The 18880-nt window shown below is 44.7% G+C and overlaps 1 protein-coding gene across 1 annotated transcript in view; it reads right to left on the bottom strand.

Annotated features, from left to right (window-relative positions):
- sdc3 (syndecan 3) overlaps nt 1–14173 on the bottom strand; it is a 46166-nt gene extending 31993 nt beyond the window's left edge. The window contains exon 1 of the mRNA XM_055053804.1: nt 13477–14173. Coding sequence (XP_054909779.1) covers nt 13477–13530 — 54 coding nt within the window. The 5' untranslated portion in view covers nt 13531–14173. The remainder of the gene's footprint in view (nt 1–13476) is intronic.
- Nucleotides 14174–18880: the final 4707 nt, after the last annotated feature.

The following is an 18880-nucleotide window of genomic DNA, read 5'->3' as shown; positions in this document are numbered from 1 at the left end:
GTTGACGTCGCTGGCGGCCGCCAACTTTCAAATCCTGCCTCGAACCTTCCTTCCGATGCGCCCCTTTTCCAACCAATCTGCTTCTCGGAGTCGTCGCCCCGTCCTTTCACATCATCGTTTCTCTGGGATTGCCTCTGACCTCCTTTAGCTTTCATTTCGCTCCCAGCACCTCGGCACAGCGTGCAATCATTTCTGCCACCACACCTTGTTGTTTTGTTCTCCCTTTGACTCGGCGCTCTGCAGTTGTGTCCTGGGACGCAATTTCTTTCCAGCAATCCACCGAAGCATTACACTAAATGTGACGTTACATGTCAGGACTAAACAAAGGGGAAGAAATCTCTCTGATCAGCCTCTCCAAACCGGGTGGTTTTAGTTGCACGTCTTGCTACGTTTGTCTTTTTTTTTAAACGCCATTTCATTTGATTTTCCTCCAGATTTTCAGTGAACTCCTGAGAGACAAGTAAACTTTTGAGAGAAGTTAAAACTTCACTCATTGTGGATGTTTATCAAAACAGAAAATCTCTCTCTCTTTTGGTGTCATTTTCTTGCCATTTAATTAAATAATTAGAATGAGGACTTTAGTTTGATTAGCAATCAAACTAACTCCTAATCACATTATTTTATCACTTCCAAATGCTTTCTGCATCAATTTTAGCATGCTAATCTGATGGAAACCAACAAACTTCTCCCTTCTTTAGATTTCTAATAAAGCTCATCCAATGAGGAGATAAAAAATGTTTCCTTTTTGACAGATTAGAAGACCGATTCTGACTAATTATGTACGTAAATATAGCTGAAACCTGATTAAGGAGGAAGTTTCTTGATTAATTGCTCATGAAAGTGCAACTGCAGATAACCTTCAAATGCAAAAAACAAAAGACAGAAAGAAAGCCTTGCAATAAAGGAGGAGACCCTCCTCTTCCTGCCCCTGCTGTGTATAATGTTTCCATGTCGTGTGACCTGCCAGTCTGAGTTATTTATCTGCCTCAGTCAGATCATGTCCTGTCATACAGACTCCGTTCGGAGTCCAACAAGGGAAACAATTATCACATCCCACACAGCTAAACAAACAATGCTCTCACACACATGCGCCCGCAGTCTCAGTGTCAGTCAGCCTTTCAGGCCAGAGTCTCTGTGGGGAAGATTAGGGCTAATCCACAACTGTTGGAATGAAAGATTAAGAATGAATCACCTGCTGCCGCATATATAAGCGTACGCGTGCGTGTTTGTGCATGTGCATGTGTGTGTGTGTGGGTATGTGTGTGTGCGTGTGCATATGGAGGCGTTTATCGGGAAAGAAAAACCTGTAGCAGCTACTGAACACGCAGCTCATTAGCTCTAGGGGTTCGCTCAGACTGCAAACATCTTTGAAGGGATCCTTAAAAGAACCCGGTTCAAAGGTTCACTTTAGAAGATCCATACACAGAGGAGGGGAACACGCACACACACAGCAGGTTCCAGAGTCGGTATTTAATTGGATCGATGCTCTTCCCTCGTGGCTCGCTGATAATTGGAGGGACGTGAGGAACACGAGGGAAGCCCTTTTGTTATTTAGTTCCTGTTTATCAAGGCAGGAGGGAGCGCTCTGCGGCGAGGAGAAGACGGAGGCAGAGATGTGGGTGTGAAGACAGATGGATAGATGGAGAAAGGGGGGAAAGCGTTGCAGCAATGAGCTCCTGACCTCATTCGCTCCTCTGTCGGGACGTGTGGCTGAATTATTTAAAACGCACACACAGTCACATGCCTTTCCCACACAGTGTTTCTCACTCAAACTGCCTCCACGTGCCTCTGCCGTCACCCCCACCCCCTCCAGCCACTGCTTCTCATGTAAGCGAACACCTGTGTGAAAAACCCCCGTTGTGCGTCGCTCAGGAAGCTCCCCTCTTGATTTGAAGCTTCTCAGCTATAAATATGCACATCCTGTAGCCGGTACAACGTCCCGATGCGCCGTCAGTAACAAGAGATCCCTAAAATTTGTGACACAACCCACCGATGGGTTTGGCTAATTTGGAAAACATGCATCCCAAAGACAAAAAAGGAATGAAAAAAGAGAACGATGCTAATAAAATGCACCTATTGTACAGCATGCTGCAAATGCAGCATGTTAATTCCTTTAATTCATGAACAAATTTAAGGTCAAACTAGAGTCTATACTCAATTCCTCATGAATATAAAGTATGCATTCTGAATTTACTCGATCCAGTTTTCTCTTGTATAAGCCCGTGGAGATGTTCCCACGGGGAAAAGCCCGACTCCGTCTTCATTTACGTCGGCGGCTCCATAAATATACAGTGGAAACATCCTTACAGAGCTATGAGCTGTGATTTTAAAAGATGGCCTCCAAGGAGACCGGCGATAGCGTTTCTGCTAAGTGCGAGTCAGGAAACAAGTTTAAAATGACAAAGTGTGCTCTTCTGCAAAACACAAGCAGCAGAAGACAAAATGTTATGGTAATTCCTTACGGAAAAAAAAACAGAACTATTTTTATTTGCCGTCTCTGTTACAGGTAGGCTGGTATTGCTATTGCATGGATTCACAAACAACTCGCCACCCTTTGCAGTTGTCGAACTTGTTTTCTCCCCACCAACTGCTAAAACTGTAGCTGTCGATTTAAAAATGACCTCCTCGCATTTAGACCAGTCAGACCAGAACAAACACAAGACTGCCAGACAAAGACTGGACTTTGCACAATCTTGCTGGATTGTAGATTCAATGGGTCCATGGAGCTTATAGGTCGAATGGGGAAAAAAAATTTGTCACAGCAGGAAAGTGTTAGGAAAATTATTATCTTAGTTCATTTACTTTTATTTGAATGGTTATGTTTTCATATTATTTCGTGTGTTGTTTTCTTTCCCTTTCTTTTATTGCATATTCTCAACTGTCTTTTAGAGTTTTCTCTTGAGGGTTGGAAATGTCCCACACATTTCTGTGTTAACGAGCCACAATGATCTTTGTCTGTATCCTGAGAGTGGTCATCTTTGTGTCCCAACGATGGGACATCAACGGAAGACTACCAGAACATCTTGTAGGATAGCCTCTTGGTCAATTGTTTGCATGTCTGAGTGCAAAAGCCAACCTCTTCGTGTATTCACATAATAATAAAAGGCAGTTGGGGACTGAGAACCAACGGAGTTGACCTCAGACAGCGTTTGGCAGCGGTTCTCTCCGCGTCGAGCTCTTCTCCCCTTTTCTGCGGAAAAGTAATTTGTGTTTTCGGTTGATTCTTGCAGGTTGGGGAACAAAATAAACCCAACAGAAAGAGAAGAGAAACACCGGGTTAAATAAAGAGGCCAGAATCAACAAATACAACACAGAGTTTAAATTCTGTGTGATTGGACTGAGCAGGAACTGCACATAGAATATTTTGTCAAATTACAATGATTGCAAAAATATCTAGGTTGGCGTTGCCCTGCTCCTTGTAGAGGACGTCGTCTCTCCTGCATCTCCTCATTTAGATGACAAGCTGATAAAAATGCACAATTGTGCAAAGCTGAAACTGGTGGTGGAGGTGACAAAACCTCCAGTATGACAGCAAAATTCCACAAATTCTACCCATAAGAAAAAGTTATGCAGTTTTTGCAAAGAAAACGGTGGAGTCATTTTCTCCTTCACTCTGAAGTTTTTCATATCTACTTTGATCCAGTGTTGATCTAGTAGATCCTGTCTGGATCCAGTGTGAAAGGAGACTTTGGTTTGTTTGACACCAGTGGCTGCAAATCAGCTTCTTCTCACATCTGCAAAAGATGCTAAACTTGGATAAAAGTCCAAGCAAACATTCCCTCCGCCTGTCTAATTCCAGCATCACTATGAGACTGGGGTAGTAATTTTGTTATTTTTCATTTCCTGACCGACTTGCTGTACAACAAATCATACTTTCTCACAGGAGGACAGTCCCTGGAGAATAAATCTTGTCAGCCTTCAAGCTAAGGGTTTGGCGCTGTGCAATCAAGTGTCCTGTACTGGAACAATCTGGCAGGTTTTAGGTGGGATGATGATCAACTGTAACATTAGCAGACCGGTTTGCAGTCCTTTTTTTTTTTTTTTTTTTTTTTTTCAGCTGCCATCTCGGGCCTCCATTCCACTGTGTGGGGCTACAATCCAAGCACCAGTCAAACAATTGCAAGTTTGAGAGAACATGGTGCAAAAGCAGCCAGTAGACAATGGAAAATGCCATCCCTTGAATTTGTTGCTGAAAACAGCTCGTCTTATCAGAGGACGAGGTTAGAGGACATCGGTCTCTGACTCTGTGAGGGTTGTTGCCCTAGGACAGTAAATATGCTGGGGTTGACTCCATTTTTAGTCTTTGCAAGCAAAACAACTTGACTTTTTCTTTCTAAAAAGAGAGAAAAGTCCAAAGAAATGGTCAACCTAAAATAAAAAAACAAGCTTTAAAATCTAACACATACATGCAAGCTTTGTTGTATAATCTCTCATACCTCAAACTGCAGGGAGGTAATCAACGTTTTCCAAACTGAAGATGATAACGAACTAGTTTATGCTAAGTTTATTGGAAAGATCAAAACCAGATACAGCTAATAAAACAAGTCGTTCAAGAATATTAGGACCTCAGTCCTAAAGTGGAAACTCTTGGACTCAGACGTGCAGAAGGGATCTCTTTTAAGACCCCCTGGATAAACTGGTGAAGATTTGACAACAAGCGCTGGCGGCTTTTTAAGCAACACCAGAGGCGTCTTTAAGGGGCTGCAGTGAAAAGACCAAATCTGTCAACAACTTTAACGTTTCCTCAAACCTTTACTCAGTTGTTCTCAGAAAAGAAACAAAAATCACAGTTTGTCAGTACGTGGTGCTGGTCCTGCTTCCGGGAAAGAAAAGAAACATCTTTGACCAGATATAACGGACAGCCGACAGCGCAGCTGTGCAAAGTAAAGCTCTAGCCTTAAAGAAAATATTAAGCTTTAAAAAAACAAAAACATAACTTTAAAATACAGGTGAATGAAACTGGTCAATGCAGAGACAACAACACAGTTTTGTTTCTCTCAAAACCTTCACCACAGAGGTTTTTGTGCTGAGAGGAGGCTGCCAAACGGCTATTGTTGCAGAGGATTGACGGTATGGCAAATTATATAGGAGGAGACTGAAAGCAAACATTAAATATGCATTATATATTCTATCTGGGTGCATGAGACAGCTGGTGGGATTGCTTGTTTATGCCAGATATGAATGCAGACTGAAAAGCTTGTACTGCTCGAGTTAAGCGGCTGTGATTGGTGGCGTTTGTGATTGGCTGCACTTTTTACGCGTCACTCCCAATTAAGAGCCAGTGCAACACTTGGATCCATAAACAGAGGAGAGTTTCAATAGTAGAAATCTGGATTCACCTCAAGACTGGTGAGGTTTTACGAACAAGCCACCAGCTGGAGTTTTACCAAACCATTCATACCAGCATCAAGAATAAACCGGGATGCATTTCCTGCAAAGATAACTCTAACTCAGAATTATTTTTGCCTCCGACATGAATCTGCAACAAAGCTGAGCAACACATTGCGAAGAGAAGATGAATGCCGTGTCGGGTTAAAGGAGGTCAGACTCCGGCCGTCCTCTTGGGGATATTACAGAGACTCTCGTCGCTGGTGTGAAGGCCGACCTTATCGTGGCCTCAGGCTGCTCTTATCAGCAGCCTGCCAGTAAAGATCCATCCCAGCAGCTCTGCTGGACAACTCTGCATAACCCCACCCAGCTTTAATGCAATTACCTGACAGCTATGGAAACCCAAGAGGAAGGCGACTGTGTGTGTGTGTGGGGGGGGGGGTGTTCCTACAGATGCAAATCCTGCCAAGAAATATTCCAGTAAAAACTGATATTCTCTGACCCTCTCTCCCTTTCACTGGTTTGTTAGTGGGAAGGAGGCGTCCTCTTTCTGGGGCTTTTATTTATAGCGAAAGCTGTACCGCTCACAGATCCCAGAATGCTTTGTGGTTTTGGGGGGGTAGACGGCACCACGTTTGTGCTCTCTAATTTGGAGTCCCAGTAACAGTGCTAAAGGCACACAAGAATGTGCTGCTCCAACATCATGCTGCAACAAAAAAAAAAAAAGTAAAAATGGTGAAACCCTACTGGTGTCTGCATCTCGGGTTTGTCGTTTTCTAAATTCATTGCAAGCGAGCGGATGGGATAGCAAGGAGAAGGAGCAGAAGAAGAAGACAACAGCAAGGAAATAAAAGTCAAACGAAGAAGAGAACCGGATACAAAAAGCTGGGAGTGAGGGATGGGGTGGGGGACAAGAGCGAGTGAAAGATGGAGAGGAGGGAGGGGGGGAAAAAAGAGCAATGGGAGGGGATGGAGAGGAGGCGAAGGGCAATAAAGCCGTGACAGCGGCAGCCACGATGGTTGTCAAGGCGACGGCCGCAGAGAGCAGGTAGAGCACGGTCCCCCGGGAGCGAGCGGCGCACGCCTCCCTCCCCCACATCCCCTCCGTCGTCCCTCCATCTCCATCCCGTCGCATGTCATCCACCATCATCCAGCCCCTCGCCGCGTCCCAGCATCGCCCCATATTCTGTCTTTCTTCCTCCATTACTCACTCGCTCGCTCGCCTGCCTGCTTCCCACTTCTCCGTCCCCCTCTGGATCCCTGAGCTTCCCTCGGTTTCACACATTCCTGCTCCTTTCCCTGCTCTTTAGGTGATTCCTGGTTCCATTTTGCTCTGTTTTTCCATCCTTTTCTTCCACCGTTAGCAGCCTCCTTAACTCTCCTCTTTTTTTTTTTCTTCTTACCTCCCCCATTCCTTCACCCTTCCTCATTATCTTGTGGTCTGAGCAGACTCTCATTTTTCCATTCCTTCCCCCGACCCCCTCTCTTCCTCCTCTTGTCTCTATATTCATCTAAACCCCCCACTCCTGAGAATATGTGCGCGTATGTCTGCCCAATTACTGCAAGGGAGTCTCTGCTTGTGTGTGTTTAATATCTACACCAACTGTGTTTCTAGCCTTTTTTGACCTACCTAAAACGCCTCCCAGCATTCTCCGTCTCCCTCAGACTCACTGAATCAACAAAACTCCTGCACGCCGCCACCGCTGTTAAACCCCATTCCAAATGTGCATGTGTGTGTGCGTGTGTGTGTGTGAGAGATAATCAGAGCCTCGTGTAATTTCAGGTCATGAGGAGAGACGTCCCTGACAGGACGACTTCAAGGCGGATCTTCATTTTAATATGTAGGATGACCAGGATATGTCTCACCAGGGAAATTTTATGTTGCACCGCTACTCTTTTTTCCAATCAGTGACTGTTGCAACGATTCTTAGTGTGGACGCTGTTACTGAGTGAAGATTTAAAGTAAGCCGGGTTCTAAAAACAAAGTCAGAGGAAACAAATGTCTTTTCTGTGACATATGGAGTATGTCCATGCCAGCCGCTAAGGCTTTGAGTCATCGAGAGAGAGAGAGAGCAAAACGTTCAGCAGATAACAGGAAGGCAAAATATTTTCATGAGCCGTCAGTGCAAATTGTTTGCAACCTAGAAGAAGTTTCAGATTCAATATAAGGATTTGTATTCCAGAAAATGCTAATTTATAATCCAAAACATCCACTGCCATGACTCCTATGGGTGCAATGTTACCGCTACTTCTAATCCAGCTAACCTTCAGCAAGAAACAGAAAACCTTACTGCTGTACTTATATTTTATTCTATATTAGAGCTCTTAAACGGAAACTAGAACCGGCTAATAATCCTTACAGACAGGTGAACCTTTGACAAATCTGAAGTTGGACGTTGGACACAAAACATTGATCAGAGCATCTATGGACAATTCCCAACATAAACATGCTACATCACTCTAAAAACAACCAAACTGGTGTAAAAAGAAGAGAGATGTTGCAAGACGCTGCATGTTCAGGCTGAACAACAGGAGGAAATGTCCAATATCCATCAAGGCTATCATCATAATTGGTAAATAATGTACAGCAGAAAGGCTTCATCTGATTGGACAAATATTTAACCTTTTTGCATGGTCCCCCTTCCCCCACTCGCCAAACTGCTATTACATTAGTAATGATAAAGGTGAAGAAAAACTAAAAATGGAGTCAGTGTAGTGTCACAATTTTAGATATATCCATACTTCACTGAGTTCATTTCATTAGTATGTAAGAGAGACATTTTTCATAAAATGACAATTGTAGGTAAACACCCCCAAAAAAGCTGTTTAATAGATTAACTGGAGGATTTTCTGGGTTTATACTCACCTTATTTTTCCTTTATAAAGCCGTTATCCATAACTTTCTGTTTCCTGGGGGTATAAATATGACAAAGAGAGCCATTTCTTTTAGCTACTGCCCATAGGGAAGGATAAGGACCCATATTTATCTTGCCACTATGCATAGTGAGCAGGATTACAAGGGAGGTAAAAAAAAAATTCCAAGTACACACCAAGGAAAGTCCTGCACAGAGTGTCACTTACTCTTGTTTATTACTCTGCTGCAATAAACAAGTTGCATTATTTGCACAGTGAACATTTGATCACTTTGAGCCCTTTTGTTAAAATGATGAAATTGTTTCTCTATAGTTGCAAATGTAGAAAAGGATTATGGACAGACTTTCTATTGACTGTGGATGATTTGGTCTCTAAATTATCTGCCCCTAGTCAACCTCGATGAGGTATGGGATGTTCTTTTTGAAAAGGTAAACATTTCAGAGCGCACAGCTGGAAAAACAACTTGGACTCCCATTCATTGTAAAGTGGTAGACTTTCCAACAATCCAGACCTTTTTTTCTGTGATTTTAAGAGTAGAGCGAAGGTCTCATTCTCGCATCACATCTCAAGCTCTTGATTAAGGTTTATAAATATTTCTACAACTATACAGGTGAGACCAAATCCACAAACGTATTTTGGATTTCATTCTAGAGATCAAACTGCAGCTTAAAGTCTTTAAAAATAGCAAAACGGCTTCTCAGCTCTGATTTGGTTCTGTCCCGATGGCTGTGCCGCCCTGGGCAGACAGCCACATTGCCCATATGAAAACTCATAAAAGATTAAATTACATTTTGCATGTTAATTATTGATAAACCTGTAACTTTCACCTGGACTTTGTGGAAGCTCTCAGAACTCAATCCAGTCAATGAACAATACGCTCTTGTGTTTGCTAAAGGGCAACAGTCTAAATTTACATAAAGGAGAAGAAGAAAGTGATTTTTACTCCCTTAGCTAAATACATGAACTATTTACAGTTGAAGAGTGAGACGATGTGGTGAAATGAGAACTGGTCAGATGTGGGTTCTAAATTACTGGGTGTGCAGCAGGGTAGGCACGGCTCTGAGATTACTGCAGGCTCTTTTAGGCTCCCTCTCGAGTCTTGTATACAACAATTTTCATTAAAAAGTAAAACTCCAGACTTGGCACCAGATTTGCAGCTCCAATTTTTCACTGCAGACATTTTGACTTGTCGTAGCAGCATCGACCACAATCCAGGCAAACTCCACATCCCAGCGAGTCACTTTCCTTCAGCTTCTCCTGTAAAGCAGCGAGTTGAACAGCGCTGGGACCTCTCCCATGTGAGCCGCAGCCATCATTACTCAACCTGTGCGTTTTTCTGCTGTTGCATGTAGAAACACCTGCTGTGCGGCAGACACATCGCTTTCTCAGCAAATAACAGCTATGTTACAGGCAGCTCTAACGTACATTGCCAAGTATTCGCAAACCTTGATTATTCCATCAGGAGCTCTTTTGATAGACCAGCACAAAGTTGTGTATAGCTGGGAAGCTGAAGGGAAGCAGTGTGTGTTTTTAACTAATAAAAAAAAAAAAAAAAAAAAAAACACACTGTTTCACTTTTGTTTAACTCTGACTGAATGGACAGAGCAAGCCTTGAAATCTGGGGTTAAAGTTTACCTTACAGTAGGACAACAGGGTTTCCCTCTGTATATTACCAGCCTGGCGGGCCACCAGGCTTTACTTGTGCCCCCACCAGGCTTAGCATTGTTAATTTATTTATTTTTTTTTATGATTGCCTTTTTAAAAAAAAAAAAGATTTTACAGTTTGCATTTAAGTATTAATCTCCAAGTCTTCCAAAACTATCAAATGATATTTCCAAATTTCCCGTCAACTTGAGACATTTTCTATTTGACGGGTGGCTGCATGACTGACTTGGCTCCCTGAGCTCCGGGCTTGGCAGGTTTTCTGGGGGAAACACTGGACAACATATGCATGTTTTATAATGTCCCAGTCAAAGTCTAGGCTTGAGACTCAATTCAGTCTGATCGAACCTGTTATTTTGCAAAGAACAATGTGCAGCTGCAAGTGAACGGTGGTTCTACACTCCAGACTCCCTTAGACACAAGATCACACTTTTCTGATTCCAGTATAAAAAATAAAAACAGAACAGACAAAATGGAGGCTCGCCTTTTTCTTTCACTTTGTAATTACGAACTACTTTGTGTTGGTATGCCACATGAAATTCTAATAAAGTATATTGAAGCCTGCAGTTGTCGGTGCTTTAATATTTTTAAATCCTCCAGCCAATCTACCACCAAGAAAAACTAATTTAAATCAAATGCCGCTCCATCCCGGCTGGTCTGGTCTCTGTGCCCGTCCCTAGATGTAAACAGCCAAAGGGAGGAAAACAGGCGGAGAGTGGAGAGTTATTTACACCCCTGGGTCCAAGCAAAACCTGCAAACGACGGCCCACTCCAAATCTGGCTCCGGATATGAATCGTGATCCTTTTCATTTCCTGTACCCACTGAAAATCAAACCCCTTTCACACACAAGCACCTGAGACACGCCTTCACCCAAGCTGCATTTTAACCTCCAACCGTGTTTATATACGTATGTGTGTGCGTGTGTGTGGGGGGGGAACTTTGTGCTTCAGGAAAGCGAGAAGGACCCACTTCCTGCGTCAAATTGCCTCTCACATTCCACACTCTCCCTCGGTCCGCCTCGCTCTGGCTATTTTTTCTCTTTCTTTCTTCATCCTTCTCGGTTTCTTCATCTCTCTATGGGGGGCTTTGTCTGGCTATCGGAGGCACAAACCACTGATTCATTCGGCAAGCTAAACATGATCCTCAGCAACACGCCACAACGCACACTTGTCGAGGAGGGAGAGGGCTGGCGAGAACAAAGTTTTGGCAGTGGATAGTCACTACTTCTGAGCCCACACACACACACACACACACACACACACACACACACACACACACACACACACACACACACACACACACACACACACACACACACAAACGCATGCACAAACACAGACAGATGGACAGGCGAGGCTCTCATGACGGCAAACGGATTCGCACACATGAATATAATGGCCATCCGTGGGACACAGAGGTCTGTGGGAAAAAATCGGCCTCCCATATAAATCACAGTATCCCGGATGTGATGTAAATAGTTGGAGAACAGGAAATACCCACAGAGACATCACTCAGGAGACATCCACTCACAGAGGCAGCTGGTTCAGAGCCAGGAGGCCCTGGAAGAACGATCCTGTCAGCGAATGCACGTGATAAAAGCCAGAGTGTGTGGGTCTGCGTTGAAGGCCAGGGTTACTCCGGGTGAATATCAGACCGTTGACATGCGGGTGATTCACCTATTAGAGCAGCACCTCCACCCATCTCCACATTCCTTACTTAGAGTGCATGTCAGTCGGAGTGCGGATGTGTGTCACACCTGCCTCCATCTGCTCACTTAAAGGCAGATTAAGTCGGCAGGACGCCAAGGATCTTTGGCAAAGATTACAGCCGACTGACCTAGAAGTTATCAGTGTTTGTAGTGTTGTAAACGTTAGACCAGAAAGTGATAAATAAAGCATCGACATCGATATTGCTTCTAATGAAGTAATGGATAAAGACCGGGGAAAGGGATGATCGGTCAGGTGATCGATTTGGCAGCAACTGATCAAGTTCTTTGAAAACAGAAACTTTGAAAACCTCTATTTTTTTTAATGCGAATTTGTAAAACCTTGATTTATGTTCGCAAATGTGACATTTAGCAACTAACTAAAGACCTTACATTTGATCTCTGTTAAAGGAAACTGTAGCACAGGTGAACATGTGTAAATGTTTACGGCATTCGAATAATGAATTGTCAATAAATACTCATCACAATGCAAAATGATTTGACATTATAACATTTCCTTTCATAGTGGGGAAGCTGAGTCTTATGAAATACGACACAATAGCACCTCTAATCAGATGAACTATGGATGGACATCATTTGTTGGCCCCCAAACCATATTTCCTTACAGTAAATTTCTAATTGAACGCAGAGGAATACTCTAAATTAAATGTTCTCAAAGTAGATACAAAAATGAATGAACTGATGTATGGTTGGTACTGATGGTTGCATGGAGGAAGGCCTCTTTTCGAACTCAAGAGAACAAGCAAGGAATACTTTGTGTTGTTCTTTTGGCGCTTCCTACCACGAGGTTACCACAGAACAGCAGCCTCTCCTGCTCCAAGGGAGGGGGGCCACACCGGTGGCCCTTAATTAATGAACCGCCTCTGCTTAGAGGTGCACGTGGAGGGGCCCCTCATAGCTGCTGCAGGCATGAATGAAGTTATAAATACAGAAAATACAGAAGACCAACATCCAGAATAAGCCAGGAAGCGCACAGCTATAGTCTGTGAAAAGTATTCCTAGGCTTTTCACGGTCCAAAATATCTCTGCGCTTCGATTATTTTTAGTCCTCGTTTCCTTTTCTCTCAATGATTCAGCTCGCTCCTCTGCACCCACCACCTCCTACTGCTCGTGGGATATATCTGGATTAATCGGTGACGAAAGGTGTGTGTGAGGGGGTGCGCGTGAAGCTCGGCGAGGAGAAGAAGGAGAAGAACGAGGAGGAGGAGGCGGCGGTGCTCGCGCATCCCCAATCAGCTGCCGTCCTCGCGGTTCCCGATGACATCATTCCATCCAAGCTCCGGTTCGCGCGCCGCATCGCAGATAAGTTCTTACACCGTTACCCCACCCACCTACCCACTCCATGTTCCACAAGTACACGGTCAAAACGGGAGGGTGCCCCCCTTCTAAGGGTTCTGGCTTCCGGATGTGCACTCACCCACCCACCCACCCAGTCCGTCCCGCGGCGCGACTTCACGGGAATAAAGTGGTCAGAGCCGCAGTGTGACTGGAGCCCCCCTAAAATTAACAGCAGGATGCGAGCTGGAGACCCAGACAGCGCAGCACACCAGTAATCAGCCCCAATTAGAGATAACCCGCTAATTACCGACACATACTCATGTGCGCACACCCCTCCGGAGCCAAGGGAACACAAGCCGCAATAAACCCCGACGCTGAGACACAAAGGCTGGTGTGGGTGAGTGCGTAAAGGCGGGGGGTGGGGTACGGTGGAGCCGCGCGCTGCCAATATGTAGGTCGAGTGCAGGATTTCCTACCGATCACCGCTGTCTCGTTACTGATGGCAAACACACACACACACACACACACACACACACACACGCACACGCACACGCACACACACACACACGCACACGAGGTTAACAAAAGAGCCGAGGCTCCGGCTTACCGTGGCGGTGTGAGCGAGCAGCGCGGCTAGCGCAAGCAGCCAAGGCAGCTTCATGGTCGGTGTTTCTGCGGGCGCAGCCTCCCGGTGCCGCCGCTGCCTTCCAGGGGAGGGTTTCGGGGTGGTGTGAGGGGGAAAGGGGAGCGAGGAAAGAGAGAGCGCGAAGGCTGCTGTTCCTGCTGTTTTTGCTCCTGGGAACCCTCGGCGTAGTCTGTCCAACTTCAGAGCGTCAGCGCGACCGTCAGTCCTCCCGGTCCGGCTCTTTTTAATCCCGCTGGTCTCCCGCGAGGCAGCAGAGCGCCTCCTCTCCGCTCGTCTCCGCGCGCGAGCCGGTCCGAATGTTTAGTGCGCGGAGCTGATAATTTGAGAGCCAGGGGAGAAGCCAGAGCCGTCTCTGTTCACTGTGAGAGAGTGTGCGTTTCTCTCTCAGCTCAGGCGCCCTCTCTCCTCCCCCTCTCCGCTGAGTGCAGGATGTTCCGTATGGCGACGCTGCCCGGCCTTGGAGTTTGGCAGGAGGAGGGGGTTGGAGGACGTAAAGCCCCGTGTGTGCTCAAGAAGAGATTAGGGAACCTCCGCGGGCAAAGCCAATGTTGCCCCCTGCAGCTGGTTTAAAACACAAGCAGCCTTTAAACATAGAAACTCAACACGAAGCATGGGGAGAGGATGACTGGGTTCACAGAGCCGCCAGCCTGCGCCGAGTCTTTTGTGTCGCTTCTCCACACCTTTAACGGTCAGCTGCCGCGATTGGTCGAGCCGCCGTGATGTCACACCCGTGTAACAATGGCCACCTGATCCGAGATAGCGTTTCTTTTTTTTTCTTCCGCCAGCTCGTGGCTCCGCTGCTCCGTATCGCCCGGTTCTGAGCGCTAAACCTCTCCACAGTTCACCTGCTGCGCGCACCTGATTTAGTTTCACTTCACAAAAATCGCTGTAAATCGCATTTTTGTCAATCTTAATTGATTTCCTCAGCTGTGCTCCCAAGTTTCCGCTCGACGCCATCATTAGTTTCCCGAGGCAGCGGAAGATTGTTTTGCTACTTTAATGTCTTGACCTTCTGGAAACCCTTGAGATTTTTTTTTTCCCTTTAGTTTTCTGGAGGACAGCTTCTACAGAAGCTCTCCCTTAAAGGCTACTGTGGGAAAGGTTGCCGCTTTTTACCATGTCACCCTCAGAAAGGATTAAGGAAATGCCTCCTAAAGGTCAGAGTTGAAACCTGTTGTGTTTTCTTTGTAGGAGCTCAATGTGTGAAGCAACTTTTACCAGGTAACGCTCAGGAAACCCTCCTGAAATTTTGAGACAGACCTTCACTTTGGGAGCTTGGGGAGCATTGATGAAACGGTACAACGATTTTCAATGTTCCTGAAAATCTTGAGCAACCTTCACAATGTGACACGAAGAGGACTGAAACGTTCCCAGCTGTGTCCCGAGAGACTCTGGGAAAATGTTCCTGGAGAAACCGTGGCAGCCTTCAAAGTTTCCCTTGCACGCAACTTTGCTAAATGTTGACCAGTTGCACCTCAGCAGCTTGTGGGAGCTTTTCCTGTGTGACATGCATGAAATCTTAAGAAATTATATTTAAAAGTGTCCTAAAAAAAAGTGCATCTACCATTGGGAAAACCTGGGAAATCCTTGCAACGTCTACCTTGAATACATAGTGAACAATCGGTAGAGCATTCTCTAAACGCAGCAAATATCCCAGCATGACATATAACTAGTCTTAACCTGTTGTAACCTGCACAATGCGACATAAAAAAAAAAAAAAAAGCTTCACCTAAAGATTACGGCTTATAACCTTTAGAGAACCTTTGCGGAAGACATCCAGAAGATTCACTGAAGATTAGAAAGCCTGTAACTCCAGGAAAGTTATTATTTATTTGTTTGATTTTTTTGTTTGGTTTTTTTCTTTCTGAAGGTGCAACTTTTAGGGAAACAGTTTTCTGCTGGCGGGGGGTTTGGTTATGTCTGCCAGTCGGAGAAACGTTTAGCTGCGTTTCCAATGAAATGCAATGGAAATGAAAATGCCACAAAGAAACAACGAAAACAGTTTCTCAGACTTTTGCCAGGCCTCGACATGACGTTGACGTTTTTGAGGTGTTTTATGACAGATGGCTCCTGTAAATGTTCATTTTTTCAACAGTTTCTTCATGTGTTTCAAACGCTCTCTTTAGGAAACTGAAAACGTATCACAAATGATTCAACCAAACTATGAAACCAGTGAGGTTGGCTTTGCAATATTTGACAACTTCGAACTGAGAGATCAACACTTGGCTCTCATTTTCAGACACGCAGCTCAGAGGACAGCGTTATTAGAAAAGAACCGGGAACACGTGACTGGCAGGTATTTGTTGATGCTCCAGGTGTGTCATTTTCCACCAATCATTCAAACAATAAATCATCCTTAATGTCTACTCACCGTCGGGTTCCGCCTGTTCACATTGCATTTATATTTAGATGTGTTGCTAAAGGGGGGGGGGGGGTAACAACTGAATGTCCTGAAGGCAAAAACAGAAACCACAGAACAGAGACACGAGAAAGAGAGATCCAGCAGAAAACAACAGAAACATTGTGAGAGCTTTAAAAAAAAAAAAAAAAAACACTAAACATCTGTGACATCTGCAGCAACCTCCAGAGGGCAGGGGGTGAAGACGGCGCAGTCTGCTGGGGCCACACCAGAAGACGCCGCGCCACTAATTAGCAAGAGGAACATGAAGGCCAGAGTGTAATTATCCAAAACGTTCAGAGAGGCGAGGCTCAGAAACGAATCGGTAAAGTCTTACAGATGCGACAAACTTTTGCTAAAGTCACGGAAAGCTTGGAGAAAGACCCGATCCCTGCAAACTCAAACACAAAAGGGAGGAAGTATCATGATTTGGGCTTCTGTTTTTTTTTTTTTTTTCATTTGAACCGACTGGCAGCAACTGCAATAACAGAAAAAACAACTTTGACACTTAAAAAAAAAGGGATGCACACAATACAGTCGGTGATATGGAGTTAGAATTTAATCGCAGTGTTTTGCGGAACTATTGTGCTACGATATTGTGTGTTTATTCTTTCTTTTTTTTTTTTGAGGTAACTATATGGCTGTGCGTGCGTGGCACGACATTCAAACACAAAGTGTTCTTGAAAAACCTTCCCATTTGAAAATTGGCTTCTTCAGGGTGAAAATTGCTTCAGTGTGTGTTATTCATACCAGTACACTGCGAACAGAAGCTGCAATTTAAGTGATATTTTCAAACGCGGCGATATTTAAAGATCCTCCTGTGGAGCAAAAAGAGGAGAAAAAAGTCAAACGAAAAAGACAGTTTTGGAAAATATCTATAATAGTGTCGGTTCTGTTTAACATCGGCGATTGAAATTTGGTGAGACGAGAAATTCAAATTATTATTAGGATAAGAAGTTTTTCACAATAAATAGTGAACGGCCATAAGAGAGAGAGCCTTCATTATGCAGGAGGATACCAACTCAAAACACGCTGCAGACCTTACAGAGCATTTTATCTGCTGAGGAGACTGAAAACAAAGAAAAGAAAAGGCCCAATTTGACAGCTCAAACCTAAACCAGCTGTTGGCTCTAATTTATCGCAGCTAAGTTGATCTTTTAAGGAAACAAACTCATCCCTGACTGGAACAACAGAGTCGTGCCCCGGCTTCACGCTCAGGGTCACATCCGGATCGTGTCTGGAGCAGCGCTGCTGCTCTCGACGAAAGCCAGGCGGGTCGGAGCAGGTTTATGACGAGCCGCCGAGCGACCACAGGAAGGATGGCGTGTTTAGACACATACTACCTTTTAAAGCGTAAATGTTTACCGTCACGCTTCCTGCAAGCCCATGAGTCAAGTCCAACCGGAGCCAGCGTGAGTCGTCTCATCCCTCGTGTCACCATTATCCCTCCGGTTATGATCATTGAATTATCCGGGCGATCTGCTCTGTTGGTGGTGCACCAGTTAAACGATTGTTTAGTGGGATGGAGGGGGTGGGGGGTCGGTCAGAGCGGCTGCCTGTCAGGGTCACAACGCTGCAGGCACGGCAGCGGGGGTCAGAGGTCAGAGTGACATGGCGTAACCACGACGTTCTTGTCATTCGGTAGAAAATGAATGCGAAGTCGGCTCTTTGAATTGGCTTTTAATGTAAGTTTGAATGGAACTTTTGCATTGAAAAGTCCTTGTTTTCCAAAATATTGCTGAGTTGACACTTTTGGTAGACTTTGGATGCGACTTTCAATGCAAATTTTCTTAAAAGTGCCTTTGTTTGCAGAAAGACACTTCGTGACATGAACGTTCATGAAGAATCCTTCATGTTCATAACAGGTATGTCATGTTTATGACAGTGTCTTATGCACACAAATAAAGTGTGCATCAGGTTATTGCTCTTTTTGAATGTTGCATTCATATTTCAACCATCTCTCTTCATAACTCCATCCACTTTGTGCAAAACAGCAGCATGAGGGTGGCACCGCAACGCTTGAAAATATGTCACCGTTTCTCCAAACTAACTTCACGTGATTGTGGCCAAACAGCAGATTCTGTCTCATTTTTCCAGAAGACTTTTCGGCTTTTCCACGGTGGGCCACTGCAGATTTCAGCTGCAGATCTGGGAGCAGGAATCTTTTTTGCTTGGCTGGCGTTTTATCTCAGCTGACAGTAAACTCGCTTCACCGTCACCGAGAGTCGACTCGGGTGAGGGGAGTTTTCTTATTAAACGGAAAGCAAAGCGTTTGAGACACATTTTATCCCGTCATTAACAGCTGATGATGTGAAACGAGACAGTTATTACAAACGTCCTGGAAGTGATGATATTCTGTTGCAGCTCAGCAATTAATCTACAAAATATCTGTGAACTCAGTAACAAATAAAAACCTGATCAAATCATTTACGAAACAGAAACTTCTGCTCCACACAAGTAGTATTACAAACATTTTTGTCTCTGCACCAAACTGATTTTGTGACATCAGTGACGTTTGAAGGAGACGTCCGTGGTTCTCGCCGGTGGATGGTAAGGGGGCATCCAGGGTTAAACCCTGCAGGACGGCGCCGCCACGCCAAACCCGCGCCCCGATTTTCCCGCCGAGGGACAAATGGCGCAAAACCACCGAGTTTCCGGAGCCCGTTTTTATGGCAGATCTGTGCAACAGTGGTTCTTTAACGTGATGACCAATTTCCTTCTCTTTAAGAGTCAGACGTTTGAAATTAGAACGGGGTGTACAAAACAGATCCAAAACACTCATTAAAACACACACACATTTCTTGAACTCTGTTGAAAGCAATCGAGTGTAATTGAAAACCTGATTGGTGCCAGAAAACCCACCGAGTTAAAAGAACTTCTCTAGTTTTACTAAAATGTGTTTTTTTTAATAGGTCAGTCAAATTGACAATAAATTTCAGCTTATGCATCTCGTTCTTCTTAAAAACA

The sequence above is a fragment of the Poeciliopsis prolifica genome, unplaced genomic scaffold, assembly GCF_027474105.1.
Source record: "Poeciliopsis prolifica strain line A6 unplaced genomic scaffold, Auburn_PproV2 SCAFFOLD038, whole genome shotgun sequence".
NCBI lineage: Eukaryota > Metazoa > Chordata > Actinopteri > Cyprinodontiformes > Poeciliidae > Poeciliopsis > Poeciliopsis prolifica.
The sequence above is the reverse complement of the archived record's forward strand: the minus strand, read 5'-3'. Positions and strand labels throughout refer to the sequence as shown.